Source organism: Dipodomys merriami, unplaced genomic scaffold, assembly GCF_024711535.1.
Source record: "Dipodomys merriami isolate MVZ:Mamm:240054 unplaced genomic scaffold, mDipMer1.0.p SCAF_31, whole genome shotgun sequence".
Lineage (NCBI taxonomy): Eukaryota > Metazoa > Chordata > Mammalia > Rodentia > Heteromyidae > Dipodomys > Dipodomys merriami.
In genome coordinates, this window is record NW_027204604.1 from 5,844,611 (window position 1) to 5,864,471 (window position 19,861).

Here is a 19,861-nt window from a genome sequence, read left to right on the forward strand (position 1 = left end):
TCCAGATTACTTGTCTACAAATGAGAAAATCTTTTAGCATTCTTGAGCTAAAAGTGGCATTTCCCCCTCTAGCAGAAGAAAACTGTCACATCCATAGTTTTGATTCTAAGCAGTGCCATCTTATTCTTTGTATTCTCAAGTGGCATTTTAGTGTGGTGTAGCTGCAAATGGCACTGTGGCTCAGTGTCAGAATACTAGCAAAAGAGCTGGGGGACAGCGCAGAGTTCAAGCCCCACAACTTGTTGGGGGTGTAGGGGACAAGGACTGCTAATCTAGTATGATGTAGCTTAGTCTGTGGCAGCGAGCAGGGTTCCAGGGCAAGGTGCTCAGTTATCCCTGACTATGAAGCAAAGCAGAAGCCTACGTGCTATTTGCCATCTTCCTTCTAAATAACAAACTTTAAGGTCATGCAACAGTATTTCCTAGTATTATTATAGGTTTGCTACCTATAGAGTCTCTGGAAATGTCTGCCTTCATTTATTCCTTCTTTTAAAAAATAGATAAAATTTAACATCTGGTTTTCTGAATTCTGTTTTCAGATAACACAGTGGTTTCTAAAGCACTTGTAATGGTTCTAGTGGGGATCTATGTAGCTATTATGGTTTAGTATTGAAGATTAGGCCTAAGCAGCTTACCTTGGGATAATGGCTCAGGGTAAAACTGTGGGGAAATGAATGCTGGGAGGTATTCTGAAATATTATATTTGATGGTGTCTGTACTCGGTCATAAGGTTTTTTTTTTTTTTGCTTTTTGTTTTGTTGTTGTTGGGTTGTTGTTTTTTTTTTTTTTTTTTTTTTTTTTTTGATACAAGTAGTTTCTGGATTGCACAGCTATTCTTTTCTAACTCTGATAGTGTCCGTTCACTAAGCCCATGGTCTCAATGACATCTACAAGTGGTACCTCAGAACGTTTTATGTTTTATGCCAGCAGATTACTGTCAGTTTAGTTTGGGGGGGGGTAGTCATAGTGGGGTTTGAACTCAGAGCTTTGTGCTTATTTGGCAAGCATAGTCCCATTTGAGCCACTCTTAGCACTGTCAGTTTAATTAAGTTCAGCAAAAGTGAGTTACCATTAAAGACCAGGCACTGGCTTTTACATTGGGTATGCAAAGATGAGTATAACACAGTTGACTACAGGAAACAAACACTTAAGAAAATACGGAGGCCATAAAATAATAAATATAATCATAGTCATAGTTAAAAAGAACCAAGTGAACACAGAGAAAGAAGTTGTTTTTGTTTTTTTTTCAGAGAATAACTTTATTTTTTTTTTTGGTCGGTTGTGGGGCTTGAACTCTGGGCCCAAGCGCTGTCCCTGAGCTCTTCAGCTAAAGGTGAACGCTCTACCACTTGAGCTACAGCGCCACTTCCGGTTTTTCTGGTGGTTTATTGTAGATAAGAGTCTCATGGAGGGCTGGGAAGGTGGCTCAGTGGTAGAGCGCTTGCCTTGCATACATGAGGCCCTGGGTTTGATTCCTCAGCACCACATAAGCAAAAAGAAAAAAAGCCGAAAGTGGTGCTGTGGCTCAAGTGGTAGAGCACTAGCCTTGAGCTGAAGAGCTGAGGGAGCTGAGGGACAGCGCCCAGGCCCAGAGTTCAGGCCCCACAACCAGACCAAAAACAATTAAACAAAAATAAACAAAAAAAGAGTCCCTCGGACTTTCCTGCCCGGGCTGGCTTTGAACCATAATCCTCAGATCTCAGCCTCCTGAGTAGCTAGGATTACAGGTGTAATCCTAGCCACTGGTGCCCGGCTTCAGAGAATAACTTTTTGAACAATTGTTATTATAAAAGTCATATACAGAGGGGCAACAGTTAAAGTCAGTTAAAGAGGAGAAGGAAGTTTTAGTTGTCTAATTGAGGAGGAAGAAGAACGAGAAAGAGAAGAAATGGTAGAAGATACGCAGATACTTATCTGCCATAGCAGGAATCAGTGAGCACATTTGCAGTGGGATCATCTCTAAATAGTAACACTCATATGTTATTAAGCTAGATGGAAGCAAATAGCAAAAGATACTGTTAGAAGAAGGGGATTGCATCTGACATACAGGGATCTAGGAAGGAAAGGAAAAGGGAAATTACTTTTTCATTGCCTATCATAGTATACTTTGCTTTTTGAAAATTATATGCAATGTTACTTAGTTTAAAATGTTTTTAATTGTTAGCTCTTTTAAACAAAACTCAAGTGATACTTTGTTCCATAATCTGTGCCATAAATGAACACAAACATTCATTTAAACTCATATAATAGTTCTTTAAACTCTTTATACAACACTTGCCATATTTGGTGGCTTATTTCTTTCATCACTTTGCTCTCGTACTAATCTTTTGAAACCAAGAATTGATTATCCCAGCATCTCCATCTATGCTTGGTTCCTTATGTGTAGTTGACACATTCGAATTTAGAGTTTAATTAGGTTTTTTGGCTCATATTCTAGTACCTTGATGGCTTAAAATTCAAATATTCTAACTTGAATATAGAGAGTGCCATCTAATCATTGTTTTACATCTTTTTTGAAAGTGTAATTTCGTCTAGTACTTTAAATCAAATTCTATGGATTTTGGTGAGATATTCTGTTAAATTCACATTTTATATTACTGGTAGTACAATTTTTTGTTTCTCAAAAATGAGGAGCTATTTTCCATTAGTTTAGCTATTGGTATTCTTAAGGTTTATTTCTGATATGTTTAGATTTATTTCTTTAAACCCTCTAATAACACTTCTTACTTGATTCCAAGAGAACTCCATGATATTCACTACTTTTGTTCCTTTATTGTATTAGAGGATTATTCATTTTAATATTTTAATCCTAGGGTACACAATAATCAGTTATAGAAGTAGATTGCTCTTTTTATTTTTATTTATTTTTTTTTTTTTGGGGTCCGGTTGTGGGGCCTGAACTCTGGGCCTGGGTGCTGTCCCTCAGCTCTTCAGCTCAAGGCTAGCACCCTACCACTTGAGCCACAGCACCACTTCCTGCTTTTTTCTTTTTTGCTTATATGGTGCTGAGGAATCGAACCCAGGGCCTCAGGCTTGCAAGGCAAGCGCTCTACCACTGAGCCACCTTTCCAGCCCTAGATTGCTCTTTTTAAAAAGTGAAGATGATAGAAAAGTTTATTAAAAGAGCAATGGTGCCCTAAGCTCCCGTGGCTCATGCCTGTAATCTTAGCTCCTCTGGCAGCTGAGATCTAAGAATTTGTTCAAAGCCTGCTCTGGTAGGAAAGCCCCTGAGTGTCTTATTTCCAGTTAGCCACCAAAAATCTGAAAATGTATCTGTGGCCTAAGTGGTAGAGCTCTTGAGCTGAGCTGAAAAGGCCCTGTGTTCAAGCTTCAGTATTGGCAAACACACACACAGAGTAGTATGCGCGCGCACATGCACACACATACGCACACACAGATAGACACAGATAGACACACAGCAGTATGCCATAGATATGCCACAGAGAAGACAGCCCAAATCAGCCATCTTGTACTATCTTTATTGTCTTCCTCCTTAAAGAGCTTGCTTGGCCTTAGGTTAAATAGTTAAAATAGGTTAAAATGATTTTCAGATTCGTGGTCTTAATATAGAGATTTAGTGCCTAGTCCTTATTTCCTCATTCTTTGTTTCTTCTTATTGTCTCATTCTTTGGTCCTTCTTACTTTTTCATTCTTTTGTAGCCCCTGACCCCCATTTATTTGTTGATTTTGGCTTATTTACTTATCCTCCTCTCTGTGTAAGTTCTATGGGTCACAGTTCCCTGATTCTGCTTTTTGAAAAAGATTGCTTATGAGAATAAGCATTTGGTCTGCTGTCCTGGCTGTTTCTTAGTCAAAAGAATATCCATACTATTCTGGTCAGACAGCAGTTAGGTTTTCAATCCAAACCAAAAGTTCTGTTTAATTCAGCCTTTATTTTAATGTTAGCGTACTCCTCATAAGGATATCTTAAATATGATGGCTCTTGTTAACTTATCATTCAGTTAGTTAGGCCTGATTTTATATTGATAGAAACCAAGTTAATCTTACATATTTCAAAACATGCTATATGTATTATCTGATGTGATTTTAAATATTTATCTCAAGGTGGGTGCCTGAGACATCTGTAATCCTAGCTACTCAGGAGGCTGAGATCTGAGGATTGCTGTTCAAAGCCAACCTGGGCAGGAAAGTCCATAAGACTTTATCTCTAATTATCCACCATAAAACTTGAAGTGGTGCTGTAACTCAAAGTGATGGAGTACTAGCTTTGAGTAGAAATATTGCACAGCCCCCAGCCCCTGAGTTCACGCCCCACAACAGACTTATATATACATATGTGTGTCTGGGTCTGGGTCTGTGTGTGGGTATGTATGTATATATCACTTTTATAAAGAGTGCCTACCTATTCTGTGTGTTATAGCTTAAGGACTATTTAGACTAGAAAATATATATGTAGAACAGCTAGATAATTTTTTATCTAAAAGTAAAAATTCAGTAATTCATGGAGCATTCACTTAAAAAATAAGTGGTAGAGTGCTAGCCTTGAGCGTTCAGGGACAGTGAGTAGGCCCTGCATTTAAGCCCCCTGACTGGCCAACAAAAAGAAAAAGGAATCTATTTTTTCATTAAATTTTTGGTTTTAAGATACATAACCTTGAGGCCATGATCTCAGGATCCTCCTGCCTCAGCTTCCCATGGAGCTGGGATTATAAAACACATCCCTTAGTCTAGTATCGGGACAAAGTTCATTGACCTTTTAAGAGCATTTAAATTGGAACAAAGAGAAAGAAACCAATTATTGAATTTCCTATGCCCACAATTGTGTTTGTTAATAACTGTGGGGGACTTAATTCTGGTTAGTGTCAACCCCATTCATACATGTTCAGAGCTCATCCAGAGACTTGTGTAGTGTTTATAATCCACTCTGTCTGATCTTACTCTTTTGGAGATTCCTAGATTTCCAGTTGCTATTGTTACCCTAATCTCTTGTCTTCCTACTTGTTAACCAATAAGACTTACACAGGGTTCTGTATAAGTTTTGGCCTCCCTATATGGTCCTAACTAAGCACTATTCTCAGGTGAAAAGCTGTAAAAGGCCTTCCTGTGCTGACTCACCTCCACTACCTGCCTGCTTTTAGTGACTCCCAGTTCAGTTTACCCAGTAGTTGTGTCTTACATTTTTTGTCTAGAATTTACCATTACAGAAAGCAGAACCCTCTCGTATTTTAATAGATATTCAAAGTCACAGGAAGGACCAGGCATGGTTGCTCACTAACTGCGCAATCTTAGCCACAGGGGAAGTAGAGATCAGAAGGTTTGCTGTTTGAGGCCAGCCCAGGCAAAAAGTTAGCAAGACTTCATTGGAATCAATAAACTAGATATGGTGGCATGTACCTGTCATCCCCCAGCGATGGAGGAGACTGGAGGTAGAATGATTGCCATCTGAGGCCAGTTCTGGGTAGAAACAAGAGAGCGACCTGAAAACTAACTAAAGCAAATAAGGACTGGGAGCATAAGCCCCAAGTTCAAGCCCCAGTACTGCTAAAACATAAAAATAGACAAAGTTATGAGAGTTACAGCTCAGTCTTCAACTTCAAGAGGTAAGAGAATAGGCTTTGCTCTTAAATATGCCTTTGCTCACTTCTCTGGCCTTTTGCTTTCAGTAGTATTACATGGTACCAACTGATTACACAAGCACAGGCCTGACAGTCACACTGTAGTGCTTAATTATAAGGTGCTTATCTCCATGACTCAGAATGTTTTTATTTAATTAAGATGAAAGTTGAGATGAAAACATAAGACAGCTATAAGCTTAAAGAGAATGAAAAGGACTCACAGATGGATCCTCTTTGTAGCTTCAGATCCTCAGATTTCAGCCTCCTGAGAAGTCAGGATTTTAGGCATGAGCCACCAGCACCCAGCTTCTTTAAGGTCTTCAATTACAGAATTTATCATCTGTGAATAGGGATAATTTGACTTCTTCCAAGTGTGAAGCACTTGGAGACTACATTTGTAAAAAGGAACCTACCTGTATTTTTTCCCCCCTTGGCCATTTCTAGGGCTTGAATGCAGGGCCTAGACTCTGTTCCCAAGGCTTCTTTTGCTCAAGGCTAACCTTCTACCACATGAGCTACAGCTCCACCTTGGGCTTTTGGTAGTTTACTGGAGATAAGGGTCTCACAGACAGACGTTCCTGCCTAGGCTGGCTTTGAACCATCATCATCAGATCTCAACCTCCTGAGTAGCTAGGATTACAGGCACTCAGCCTAAATGGGTTTTTTTTTAAGTTGAAAACCCACAAGGAAGAAGAGAACATAAGGGAAGCCACTGTCATCAGTCCTTAGGAAGCTGGCAACAAAATTCTGAGCCCCATGTGGGAAGTGGGAATTCACACTGTAGAACTTCTGGAAGGCTGGCCACATCAATACCTGTGGACATAGGGTTAAAAGTGCTACTAAACTTTGGGCAGACTGGTCAAAATATGCTCTGGAAGAACTCAGATCAGAATTCAGATCCTGCACCTTGCAGCTGGCTAATTCTTTCCCTAGCCTGGCAAACACTGAAGGCTTCCTGCAGAGTAGAAAATAGGAACTCTGTGCTGAGGAGTCACAGGCCTTGCTGAGGCCCAGGTCCCCATTGGTGAAGGGATGTCAGTGTGCTGAGTGCTGACATTCCCAGCCCTCTTATTTCTCTGGCCACAGGAAAGTTTTACCCTCTAATGAGAAATGGATGCATTTAAGAATAAAAAAGACAGGCTGGGAAGGTGGCTCAGTGGTAGAGCGCTTGCCTTGCATGCATGACCCTGGGTTCGATTCCTCAGTATCACATAAGCAGAAAAAAAAGCCCGAAGTGGCACTGTGGCTCAGGTGGTAGAGTGCTAGCCTTGAGCTGAAGAGCTGAGGGACAGCGCCCAGGCCCAGAGTTGAGGCCCACGACCAGACCCCCCCCCAAATAAAAAAGACTATTTGATATGGGCCCTCTAGATTGCTCTCAGTGAGCTCATGGTTAGCAGGCCCCACACACTCTGAGAACCTTAAATTTGCTGTTTAGCCTTACATCTGCAACTGTGAGAAGGAAACAAAGAATTACTGGTATTAGCAATCTAATACCAGTATTAGATTTCTCTGAAAGCAAACAGAGGAGGTGACTTGGAGGAATAGAGGCAGTATGAGGAAAGGACAACTTCCAAAAATTCCAATTTTAACCCTCTTCTCTACTTTTGTGAATATTTAAGTTTTTTCTGTTATAGTTGTAAAAACTTCTTGTAACAATAAGAGACTGCAACAATAAAACAAAAATAGCATACTATAAAAATGGAACATGAAAGAGCTCTTAGAAATTAAAAATACAATAAAAGAACATGTCAATAGGAGGTTTAGAAGTTAAATGAGAAGTCTTCCATAAAGGAAAACAAAAAGACAGCAATGGAAGAAAATGGTTTCTAACCCTGAATCCTATATCTAGCCAAATTATTAGGCCGCCAAGGTTGAGGACTATGTTTGTGAATTTTAACAAATACCTGATACAGATACTTGTTATATATAATTATATATAATTTATAAAGAGAAGAAGTTTCTTTGGCTTACAGTTCTACAAGTTTTAGTCAAGATGAATTGGCCCTGTTATTTTGGGGCTTGTGATATCATGGTCAGAGTGTATAGTGGAGCAAAACTACTCACCTCAGGTTAAGGAGCAAAGAGAGAAGAGGAAGCTGGGACCCCACACCTACTTCAAGGACACATCCTTAATAACCTTTCCCAAGAGCCCCCATCTTTTAAATGATTCACTGCCTCCTGATAGCTAGCTCCTCCCTGAGGATTGATCCTCTCACAATATTACTGTTTGGGGGACATTTAAGATTCAAATTAAGAAATATAGGGGGGAAATGGCAGTGGTAGACATGTAAGATTTTCTGGAGGATATGTTCCATGAAATGAGAAGGGAAAAAGGAAGACTGAGGTTTGGGGAACACTGTATCCATTTTAGGAGTGTAGCATATCAGGATGATAGTGATGTCACAGAATGAAAATGGCAAGCATCAAATCCAGTCTTCATGGCATTTTAAGATAAAAATTTTTAAACATAGTTCTGCATGTTTATTTATACATTCTCACCAGCCGCTTTCATTACTACAGAAAGAACTAGTAGCTATGACAGAGACCAAATTGTCCAACATCTAAAATCTACCTAGCCTTTCAAACAGTCCGTGATCTAGGCAACTGACAGAGCTTATGGTGGCAGTAGTTGCATGTCTATAGAAAATGAAGCAAATGGAAAGCAATATAAATGACTAATCTAGGGAAAATAAAAATTGGACAAGAAGGACAAAGTAGCCAGGATTTACTTCATGGCTTGGCTCATCTGTGTGATTATGCCTGGATTTTGATATTACAAAACAGCTAAGATTGAGCTGACTGAACTAACTATACAACTGCACTGGGAAGATGAAAGGTGTGCATGTGAATAGGAAAAGGAAGCAATTTGATTCTTATCTTCCATTATCAGGAAGTCAGAAACCATGTAAAACAGAAGGAACATAATCATAAATACCAAGGTAATCATTTAAAGGAGATGAGAATCAATTCCCCTGGGGAGAGAGAAACAAAAAGAAGGGCAAGACTGCCATTTTTCATACACATTTTTTGTAGATTTTTTTTTGGGGGGGTCTGGTCGTGGGGCCTGAACTCTGGGCCTGGGCGCTGTCCCTCAGCTCTTCAGCTCAAGGCTAGCGCTCTACCACTTGAGCCACAGCGCCACTTCCGGCTTATTTTTTTCTGCTTATGTGGTGCTGAGGAATCGAACCCAGGGCCTCAAGCATGCAAGGTGAGCGCTCTACCACTGAGCCACCTTCCCAGCCCAATGCAGATTTTTTTTAAAGCTACATGCTTATGTCTTTAATAAAGAAAAAAAAATAGAGAAAAAGCTGCCAATAAATTGGAAAACATGAAAACCTCATAGTAAATAACACTCATACTGCCTCTTTTCACTTCATTGGTATCATTAATGATCACAATCATATATCCTGTTGAACTAGGACATGATCCCAGAGTCTTTAGAATAGTGTCCCAAAAGCCACTCCCAGGGGCTGGGAAGGTGGCTCAGTGGTAGAGCGCTTGCCTTGCATGCCTGAGGCCCTGGGTTCAATTCCTCAGCACCACAAAAGCAAAAAGAAAAAAGCCAGAAGTGGCGCTGTGGCTCAAGTGGTAGAGCGCTAGCCTTGAGCTGAAGAGCTGAGGGACAGCGCCCAGGCCCAGAATTCAGGCCCCATGTCCGGACCCAAAAAAAAAAAAAAAAAAAAAAGCCACTCCCAGTCAGTAAAAGTTGTCTTAGCTAGACATGATGGTCATGTCTGTAATCCTGGCACTTGGAAGGTAGAGGCAGGAGGATTGCAAGTTTCAAGTCAGCGTGTGCTAGATAGATGGTAGAGGCTCAAGCCTATCGTCTGAGCTACTTGGGAGGCTGAGATCTAAACAATCATGATTTAATGCAGCCTTTGCAAAAGTCTGCAAAACTCCCATCTCAACCAATTAAAAAACTGGTCATGGTAGCACACACCTATCATCCCAGCTACACAGGAAGTTTAAATAGGATCACAGTATTTGTTGACCTGAGCATAAACATGAGACCTATTTTAAAAATATAAAGAACTGGGGCAGGGTGTCAGTGACTCACGCCTGTAATCCTAGCTATCAGGAGGCTGAGACCTGAGGATCCCAGTTCAAAGCCAGCCCAGGCAGGAACATCAGTGAGACTCTTATCTCCAATTAACCACCAGAAAGCCAGAAGTGGCACTGTAGCTCAAGTGGTAGAGTACTTGCCTTGAGCTGAAGAGCTCAGGGATAGCACCCAGGCTCAGAGTTCAAGCCCCACTACTGACAAAAAAAGTGGGGCTTGGGGATATAGCTCAAATAGCAAAAGGTCCTGAGTTCAAACCCCAATACTGAAAAACAAAAAGTAGACTATTTATGAAATATATAATTAGTAAAAGCCACTAATTTGGGCAGATTTCATTTGGTTCTCAGACTTTCCCACCAAATAATGCCAAGATGCATTATTTGATCTAGCATTTCACTAAATGACTGAGCACATGTTCTCATTTAGCTACATTTAAATTTTTATCTCTTCTATATACTGCTCATTCATAAATGCACAAACATAGGGTACATAATTATTCCTAGTAATTATTCATTGACAGAGCACAATTTAAAAGTATGCTTTTCAGCACCTAACACAAAATATGAGACTGAATGTTTTTATATGAGTGTATAAATGACTGCTGTGTAATCAATAACTTCAAAAGGTCAGGAGGCCCTGAGAAGCTGAAGAAGCTAACCCTTACAAAAGCACAGTTGGCTAGTAAGTTTATTCAGCTTTTTATCATCAAAGCTAATATATGGTTCTGAATGATTTCCACTTCTGAATTAAGGGCAAATTTACCCTTTTTTCCCTCTTAATAGGATCTTTCCAATTAAAGATGTACCTCTGGAGACAGATGATCTTGCCAATTGGCTCTATCAACGGTTTATTGAAAAAGAGGACCTCTTATCACATTTTTATGAAACAGGTACACAGTCTCTTCTGTTTACATGCATTTGTGAAGTTACTAGATATTTCAAATGTATGCATTGAGAGAACCTTTTTTTTTCTTCAAAATTATGTCGATATCCTAAAGAAATCAGAATATTTTTATAGTTAAGATTTTCCGTTTAGAATTTCTGTAAAGATAAGTTTATGTTAAATGTATTTATGTTCTTTATTAATCTGTGGGCAAGGACCATGTGACAAGTGTGATGTCACATACTAGATCTCATTCAAGAGGCTACACAAGAAGGAACAACAGTCTACAGGCTACAATCATTCTTACCCCATTATGTGAGGTGTTTTATGAAGTAGTGATAACATCCAGTCTAATCACTGTACTTGATTATTAGTGTCATTTGCGGTCATTTTTGTTTATTTGTTTTTGCCAGTCCGGGAGCTTGAACTCAGGGCTTAGACACTACCTCTGAGCTTCTTTTGTTCACGTGTAGTACTCTGCCACTTGAGCCACAGCACCACTTCTGGCTTTTTCTGTTTCTGTGGGTGCTGAGGAATTGAATTCAGGGCTTCCTGGATACAGGCAGGCATTCTACCACTGAGCCACCTTCTTAGTCCTGTGGTCATTTTTATATTTTATTTTTGTTTTTGGGTCCGGTCGTGGGGCCTGAACTCTGGGCCTGGGCGCTGTCCCTCAGCTCTTCAGCTCAAGGCTAGCGCTCTACCACTTGAGTCACAGCGCCACTTTCGGCTTTTTTCTTTTTTGCTTATGTGATGCTGAGGAATCGAACCCAGGGCCTCAAGCATGCAAGGCAAGCACTCTACCACTGAGCCACCTTCCCAGCCCCTGTGGTCATTTTTTAAAATGCTTTTTTGAAAACAATTTTGAGGCAAGATTTGTCACATGGTTTCAGAGGTCTCAGTCCATTGCTTTGGGCCAGTGGCCTGGGACCAGGCAGAACATTATTTTAGTAGATGTGTGACATAGTAAAGCTGCTCACCTCCTGGTGGCTAGAAAGCAAAAACAATGAGGGGCCAGAGTCCCAATATCCATTCAAGGTGTACCCTGCCCCACTAGTAAACTCGATTCTTTCATTACATCCCATTTCCTAAAGGTTACATCACCTTCCAGTAGTGCCACAGGTTGGCTTCTACTGGTGTGGGGAAAATAGTTCAGAATGCTGCTGCTGACTCCTAAAAACTCAAGTCCATCTCATAATCAGCCTCTAATCCATCTCTGTAAGTCCCCAAAGTCTTAGAGTTTCAGCATTACTCAAAAATCCAAACCAAGTCTTTGTGAGCCTCAAGGTAAACTTAACTGTGAGCCCAGCTGCAACAATCTCAGTCTGTGGTCACTTGATCTCTGAAGATCATGGCAAAAGACACAAGGTAGAGAGAAGCTGCTTACTTTATAGCATCTGGGAAGCAAAAAAAAAAAAAAAAACTTTACATGAGGAATAGTTTATTTCTTAAATTTTCATGGATACAGTCTTTTTCTCCCTGGGAAGGAAACCATGTCTATCTGAAACTCAGTTCTATTCTATCTTCTCAATATTTCATGAGTACTACAATGAGAAAAACATGAGGGGAGGTGGAAGAAGAAAGGAAAGAAATAACATTGGTAGAATGCCAGAGACTTCCAAAGTGCTTTGAGGAATTGCTGTGCTGTAGGCCTATTTTTCTAGCAACTAAAGGGGATGAAAAAGTAAACAGAGGTATCTTGGATCTCAGGATAGCCATTGGTTACACAGATTTGACTGAAGGGCTGAGAAGGCATGAGATAAGAGACCAGCATGGTCTCTCTCCTTTTTAATCCTCAGTCACTTGTCTTGTGATATTTGGCCTAAATTATTATAACAAGAGTAATGGAATGATGGAAGCCTCTTCTTTTTTTTTTTTGTAGGTCATGGGGTTTGAACTCAGGGCCTAGCTGATCTCCCTGAGCAGTTTTGCTCCAGGCAAGCACTCTACCACTTTGAGCCACAGTGCCACTTCCAGTTTTCCAGTGGTTAGAGTCTCATGGACTTTCTTGCCTGGGCTGGCTTTGAACAGCAAACCTCATATCTCAGCCTCCTGAATAGATAGGATTACAGCCCTCATGCCCAGCTTGGAAAACTCTTTTTAAGAATGCTATTTTCAGGCTGGGAATGTGGCTTAGGGGTAGAGTGCCTACCTAGAATGCATGAAGCCCTGGGTTTGACTCCTCAGTACCATGTACACAGAAAAAGCCAGAAGTAGCACTGTGGCTCAAGTGGTAGAGTGCTAGCCTTGAGCAAAAGTAGTTCAGGGACAGCTCCCAGATTCTGAGTTCAAACCCCAGGACTGGCCCCCCCCGCAAAAGAAAGAAAGAAAGCTATTTTCATATTAGATCTTGAAACCCTAAAGTGCACGCTAAATTACTTGCAAGAAGCAAATCCCCTTGTGAATCAGCTTACCCTGGGGGATTATTAGCAAGGACAGACTGAATGCTGAACAGTGTTAAAGATGACCTTCATAAGTTTGCTCTGAAGTGATCTAGTTTTCCTTTCAGAAGAGAATTTAGACATGTCTAATTACTTTGTATTCCCCTTTTTTGTTACTAAGATATATTTAATAAATCATATTGCCTCTTGAAAAGGTCAGTATTATATAAGTACTTTTCAGGACCAAAATAAATCTAACTTGTATATAGAGGAATTAGTATAAATTTTGCTATTTCAGAAAGTGTTTGATGTCGATTTTACAGATCTGTGGAACTCTGTAGGGATCCAGTGGACATATAAGACAGGCAACTAGAGTCCTGGTTCTCATGCAGATTTTATTCCATTGGTAGACAGGTGGTAAACAAGGAGAGAGGCAGAGACAGAGACAAGAGACCATTACACATTGGGGAAAATGCCAAGAAGGAACTAAAGCTGGACAGGAGAATGGAAGGGCTCAGGGGGTAGGCATTTTTCTGGTGTGGGATGGATGCCAGTGATCCAGCCATTTACTGAGAAGGAGAGTAATAAAGCAGAGTAATAAAGTCAAGGGCCAGGATATAAGACAAGGATACACAGCTTAGACTAAATCTCTCAAAAGCAATGAAAAATCACAGAAAAACACAAGTGTAATTAAAATAATCTTCAACTTTTATTCCAGGATACCTGCCACCACAATAAAACAAATTTCTATCCTATCTTTTAGGAGCCTTTCCACCTCTCAAAGGCCATAAAGAAGCTGTTTCCAAGGAGATGACCCTCAGCAACATGTGGATATTTCTCATACAGTCTTTTGCGTTTTTGTCAGGCTACATGTGGTACAACATCATTCAGTATTTTTACCATTGCCTATTTTAGAGATTGACTTGGACTTGTCAAGGTCACCATAGGAGTTCAGACTTTCATAAGTGTGCATTATTTTACATGTGCAAATCAAAATACTATCAAAAAGCAAAGGAAATTCAATGGATGGATTAATGTTTATCCCCCTTTGGGATATTTTAAAACTCCACTAAAATGAAGATCAGTAATATAATGACCTGCTAATAATATATTTTAAGAACTTGCCATGTTTTAAAGAGATACACTCTACAATATATTTAAGGAAACATCCTATTTGGAGAAGAAGAAATCATAAAATCATCCTAGAAGACATCGAAAGAAACTGTTGCCACCAGATACACTTGGTCATGTAGCGCAGGCTCAGAAGTTGTGCTCACCCCTCCTAGCTAGTAATCTCCATCAGAGCAGTGCTCCACAGTGCCCTCATTTCACTCACCCACACTGTGGTTCTAGTAGTCTGAGAAGAACAACTGGGCACCTCCTGAAGACTGGTGTCCTGGCCATTTGTGGTAGCAGACTCCAGTCCTCGACACGGGACAGAAACCCAGTGTTGGCCTTCTTGAGGACGGGGCGGTGTCCACTGAACACCTGTGTTCCTTCAGAGGCCAGCTCAGTCCAGCACCATGTTTACATGCACTAGTGCTCTCCCTTCCACTGTGGCTATGTCACTGAATTTCTCTTTCTGTTCAGAAGGCATATCACAGACTGATAGTTGTATTTTACAAAATGCATTTTTATCAGATGCAGACATAGCAAAAGAGTCACAAAGCCCACAAACAAAGGGAAGCCTCGTCATCAGTGAGCTGCTCCCAGGAGGCTCTCCTGTCCTCATCTGTGCCCCAGATGCGCTCCCGCACCACACTGTGTTGGTCACCTCCCTGACCCCATGCCCTTTGTAGCGGGAAACTTTTTCACATCTTGACATACATAGTAGCAGTAAATGTAGTTGGGGATAATTGAAACAAAACCTTCAAATGATCAGCTTAAAGGAAAATAGACTAGTTTATTAGAAATATAAGAGCTTGAGCCAGATATCCATTAGCTTAGAGTGGTGACAAGGTCTTGTGAGCACCCCAGAACTGGTGCAGAGAGCAATGTGTTTTGTTATTACAACAAGCAGCTGGCCGCTCGGGGCGGTGTAACCAAGGGGAGACCAGCACAAAAGTCTTCTCAGTCTTTTCCAGTTGTACAATCTGTACAAGAGGGTAAAGCCAAGGTTCTATTATTTCTAGAAAACCTTTTTTTAAAATTTGTCATTGTGTTCATGTGATTTACCTCATAGGAGAACCAAACTTCACTAAAAGTTCAGGCCCTACATCAGTGTTTAGGTAGAGGATTTTGTTTTTGTTTTTGTTTTTGGCTTAGGATTGTAAAACTGTTAAGATCAAAGAATAAGTCAGTGGTAGTTTTCTGTGATGTAAGCACTATAGATCCCCGTTACCAACTAATCACATAAATAACAATTCTGAGAAGTAGACTGTTGAACAAAAATAAAAGCTAATGTTCTCTGTTCCAAATAAACCAAAAGAAAAATCTGAAAAAAATGTGAATTTTCCCCCAGTTATGTGGGAAAGCTAAAGCAACACCAAATAAACTTCCAGCGGCTTCATCTTTTAAGATAACTCAGAGAATACATGAGAGAGAATGATTCATTAACTGAAAATACCTCATTGAATATTATACCACTTCTGTCAAAATGCAGAATGTTTGGTTTGGGAACAGTTGTTATTAATTCAGTTTTTGGGAAGTCAGCACATCATTATGTATTCTACAATGAATGAATTTGTGAAAAGTCTCAATTAGAGGTATCAGTGATGATAGAAAGCCAAAGAGAAGCTGTACAATGGGTTGTTTTTTTTTTGAGACCAAACACTACTCAGTATGAATTGAAGTTGATCATTTGAGGCATTAGCCATCTGGGGGAGAAGTTGCTCACTGTCAAGTATAGCATGTACAGTTCTAGCTAATAGACTATTTCCTCATTGCAAAGGAGACGACAGGGTAGAGTGGTCAGTTGTCTAATCCAAAAAATAGTGCATATGTGCATAAATAAATGTGGCATTGGGCCACCTTTGCCACTGCTGTGCTCCAAAGGAACATGATATTGTTAAATATACTATATGCGTTAGACACACTCTCCAGTTAAGATGCTTTACATTTCAAATGCAGTGTCATTTTCACAGTCTCTAAAATGATCTATAGATTTGTAAGTTACCTTTTGAAAATAGATCCATGATTTGTAAATAGATGTGCATTTGACTGTCCTGCCCCTCTTCAATTCTTTCTGAAAATATTTGCAAAATATGTTTGAAAGCATTGATAGTGCTTTCCTCTTTAGTAACTGGAGTTCACCTGCTTGCACTAAGACATGTAAAGAAAGAATCATGTTCATTTATGGCAATCAGGGGCAGCAGAAATATGCCACTATACAGAATTGAATAAAAATACCTATCTGCACTTTCTTTGTAAAGTGAAATGAAAGGAGCTTATGCTTTTGTTCTAAGTGCGTTGGGGGGATGCCTATGTCAGTTTTATACCAGTGACTTATTAGAAATCTCAGCATTTGCAGGCTCAGTTGGACTTCCTAGATTCCCACTACAGACAGGTCGAGAACTCCCTACCAAAATCTAGTATCAGCCAGTCATAATAGAGCATCTGCTCAGCCACAGTAGGGTCCAGTGACTCCAAAAGTGACCAAGCCAGTAGCTCACTCTTAGCTTCAAAATGATTGGTGTTGAAATATATGATAGAGAAACATACACAATGAAGCTAAAGAAAAGTCAAGGTAGAAAATGTTTGGGGTGGGCAAAATTGCTGAGAATATAAGATAGCTGTGAACTCAGATCTGTCATGTTATTCAATCTCTTATGATGTTACAACTAATTCTTAATTTTCCACAGTAAAGGAATTAAGGATTACTGCATACTTATTACTGGTTAGTTAATCCAGTAGTAGTAAGTCATAGGAAAGCCAAAAAAAATTCTGTGTAGAAGTGTGAATTTTCACTCATTTTTTCCTTGTAGGGATGCTTACTAATATAAATTTTTTCTGATTTTTTCCATTGGATCAATGAGAGAATTTGATTGACTTCTTTTGCCTATGTATTTATGGTTGTGTTAATGAATAAGTGAAATGACATGGAAATACAGACTTCTATCAGGAAGAGGAAGTACCAAGACCTGAGTAACCCCTGGGCTGGAAAAGGCATCCCTGAATAATCAAGAGCTGGTTGGAGCTAAAATTGTTTTGAAAACGAAATCTTCAGTTCTCTAGCATAAAACCTCAGAGCATCATTCTAGTGTTGAAAATACAACTTCATTCTTGACTTTGGTTGATCACTTCTTGTGGTTTTGTCTTAGTCATGTTTTTTGACAATCACTTCTGAAAAAACTTCTGAACTACTTGGTCCTGGTTATAATCTTAGAAAGTAGTCTTTGATCATAAGTAGTCTTGTTGTATATTCTTTTTTATATTTAAAAAATGTTTTATTTGCACTACTGAATAGGAAGAGTGAACTATTTCTGTTGTTCTTTTTTTGAGGTCACTACAAGGACTTCACTCCAGAGTTACCATTATGAGTGTATTCAACTCTGGTCCACAGTGGATGGGTAATAATGGTTTGTCATGTGGTTTTGTTTTGTTCTGTTTTTCTTGTCCTGCAGTGCTATGAGCCTAACATCTGTTATCATGCAAGGCAAAGTCAAAAGGAGCACTGGGCAACAGGTGTACTAGTTCATTTTATGAGGATTAGAGACTAATGGGTTTGGGACCAAAACCACCTAAATTGGAAATTTCTGGATCACTAAAGGGCCAAGTGTACTCTGGAGCAGTCATTGTTCGGTGCTTAATTATAACTATTTTGCACCAGGCCCCAACACTTAGGAAGTGGGCTGTGCGAGTATGTGGAGAGTGCCGAACTGTTGGGGGAGGGTGACTGTAGCCATATGAAGATAAAATATGGGAGTTTCTGCAAAATTTCCATCTGAGGATTTTTACATTTGATATTTTTAAAAACAATTTAAAGAGCAAAAAGATTTTAAGTGTATTCTAGTTGCAATGTGTGCATACATTTCAGATGGCTTTATTTTTATTGTGTAAAACTGTTGAACACTTGACTGTGGTGCACAAATTCTTTCCATGTAAGGAATCTATGCATTTTACAGTAACTTCCTTGATGATTGGGTAATGAGACAGTTACACATTCACCTGCCATTGTTTTATTAAGTGCTTTCATTTTCTTTATAGTTTATTACGAAGTTCTATTTATTTTATATAGATGGATTTTCATTTTCTGCTGTAATGTTTACTTTGGCTTGTTGACCTTTCTTTGTGTACCTGCATGACATGACGTACTGTGTGATGAGAGTGAATGTAAAGGCTGTGGCAACTGTAACTGACTTCTGTAAAGGGCTGGTCACACATGGATCTGGCTACGAATGCATTGGGGATAAAAATTAGTAACCAGATCACCTTTTCAGAAATTTAGATGTAAACACCAAAAGAAGCATTTTCTCAGCAAAAATTAATAGCTGGTTCTATTTTTTTTTAAACGTAGAGAAAATAAAGTTGATTTTTTTCAAGTACAATGCTTTTCATTCTTAGTAATGGGGTTGCGGTGACTGTGTCCTGGAGCTGTGTGAGTATTAACACCTGTAGGCGTGAAGCTAGAGCCTATGATGCAGTTGAAGGTTGAGGGTAAGCTGGAACACCAAATGAAAACATGTCAGACTTCCTTCACTGGTTTCATGATTTGTCCCCTTCTCTCTATCTTTCCATTCTGCAGTATGCTGGTAATAGTCCACTGTCCTGGGGGGTCAGGGGTGAATACATATATATATATATATATGTAGCCTGGCGCCAGTAGCTCACACCTGTAATCCTAGCTACTCAGGAGGCTACAATCTGAGGATCACGGTTCAAAGCCAGCCCGGGCAGGAAAGTCCATGAGATTCTTACCTCCAATAAACCACTAGAAAACCAGAAGTGGTGCTGTGGATTAAGCGGTAGAGCGCTAGCCTTGAGCTGAAGAGTGCAGGGAGAGCGCCCAGGCCCAGAGTTCAAGCCCCACAACCAAAAAAAAAAAAAATGTGTCCATGAGTGAATTAAGTTATAAATACCATCAGTCCAGATCACCAATTATATCTTGATTCGCAACAAGATATTTAATTGCTTTTTGCTAAAACATTATGGCCAACATAAGGTCTTAGATCAACCAAGATGTGCATTACAGCATTATGTCCGAAACTACTAACTCATCTCCCAATAAAATTATTGTCATCCAATCTAATATGTGATTTACTGTTCCTGTTAAATTATTTCTTCTGCTTATACAAAGCCACATGTACCTTCAGCACCAATTATAACTTTATATAATTCAGTAAGTTTTTAACAACTTGCTTAACAAGTACTGAAAAAAAAAATCCTAAAATTAAATGATTGGCTCTTGGGAGCCAGTAGGAGCTGTCTCCAGCACACCACTGCCCTGTTCTTTGTAGGGTTGGATTTTTTATTATTGATATTAGATAAACTTCTCAAAACTAATTTACTCACTGCTCAGAGAAGATGCTCCTCTTGACCCTTGAAGAGGCCTAAAAGGCTCTGAAAAGTCATTCAGATCAACCCTAGTGAGTGAGATTTTCATCTGAAAAGAATTTGACAAGAGCAGACTTCCTGAAGTACAAGGGAAGCTTGCATATTTCTAAAATGTTGTTTTTATTACTCAAAGCTAAGTAAATATAAGTATCTCTAAGACTTTGTTGTAAGCATTTGAAACATCGTTTAGTTACTTGTTTGTAGAATGTAATCCCACTGAAAAATTCAAATGTGTTAAAAAAAAAAAATACTTTGTCTTATCTACCAAATAAGTTAAATAGTTACAGTTCAGTCTACCTCTTCTTTTTTAATCTAGATTTAAGCTGCTGTTCTGGTGAGGTACTGGGGTTTTTTTCCTCTGAGAAGTACTTTCTGTGGAAGAACAGATTGGGACGGAGGCCTGAAAGTAAATTCGAAGCACTCAGAGATCTATTGCTGACCAGCCCTCTTCTTCACAAGTTGGGGGGAAG

The 19,861-nt window shown here is 39.6% G+C and overlaps 1 protein-coding gene across 3 annotated transcripts in view; it reads left to right on the forward strand.

Moving 5' to 3' along the window:
• The window catches only part of Lpgat1 (lysophosphatidylglycerol acyltransferase 1), a 79,373-nt gene extending 60,991 nt beyond the window's left edge, over nt 1-18,382 (forward strand). For all 3 annotated transcript variants that reach the window (XM_070041553.1, XM_070041554.1, XM_070041555.1), the window contains 2 exons: nt 10,419-10,525; nt 13,663-18,382. In XM_070041553.1, coding sequence (XP_069897654.1) covers nt 10,419-10,525; nt 13,663-13,814 — 259 coding nt within the window. In that variant the 3' untranslated portion in view covers nt 13,815-18,382. The remainder of the gene's footprint in view (nt 1-10,418; nt 10,526-13,662) is intronic.
• Nucleotides 18,383-19,861: the final 1,479 nt, after the last annotated feature.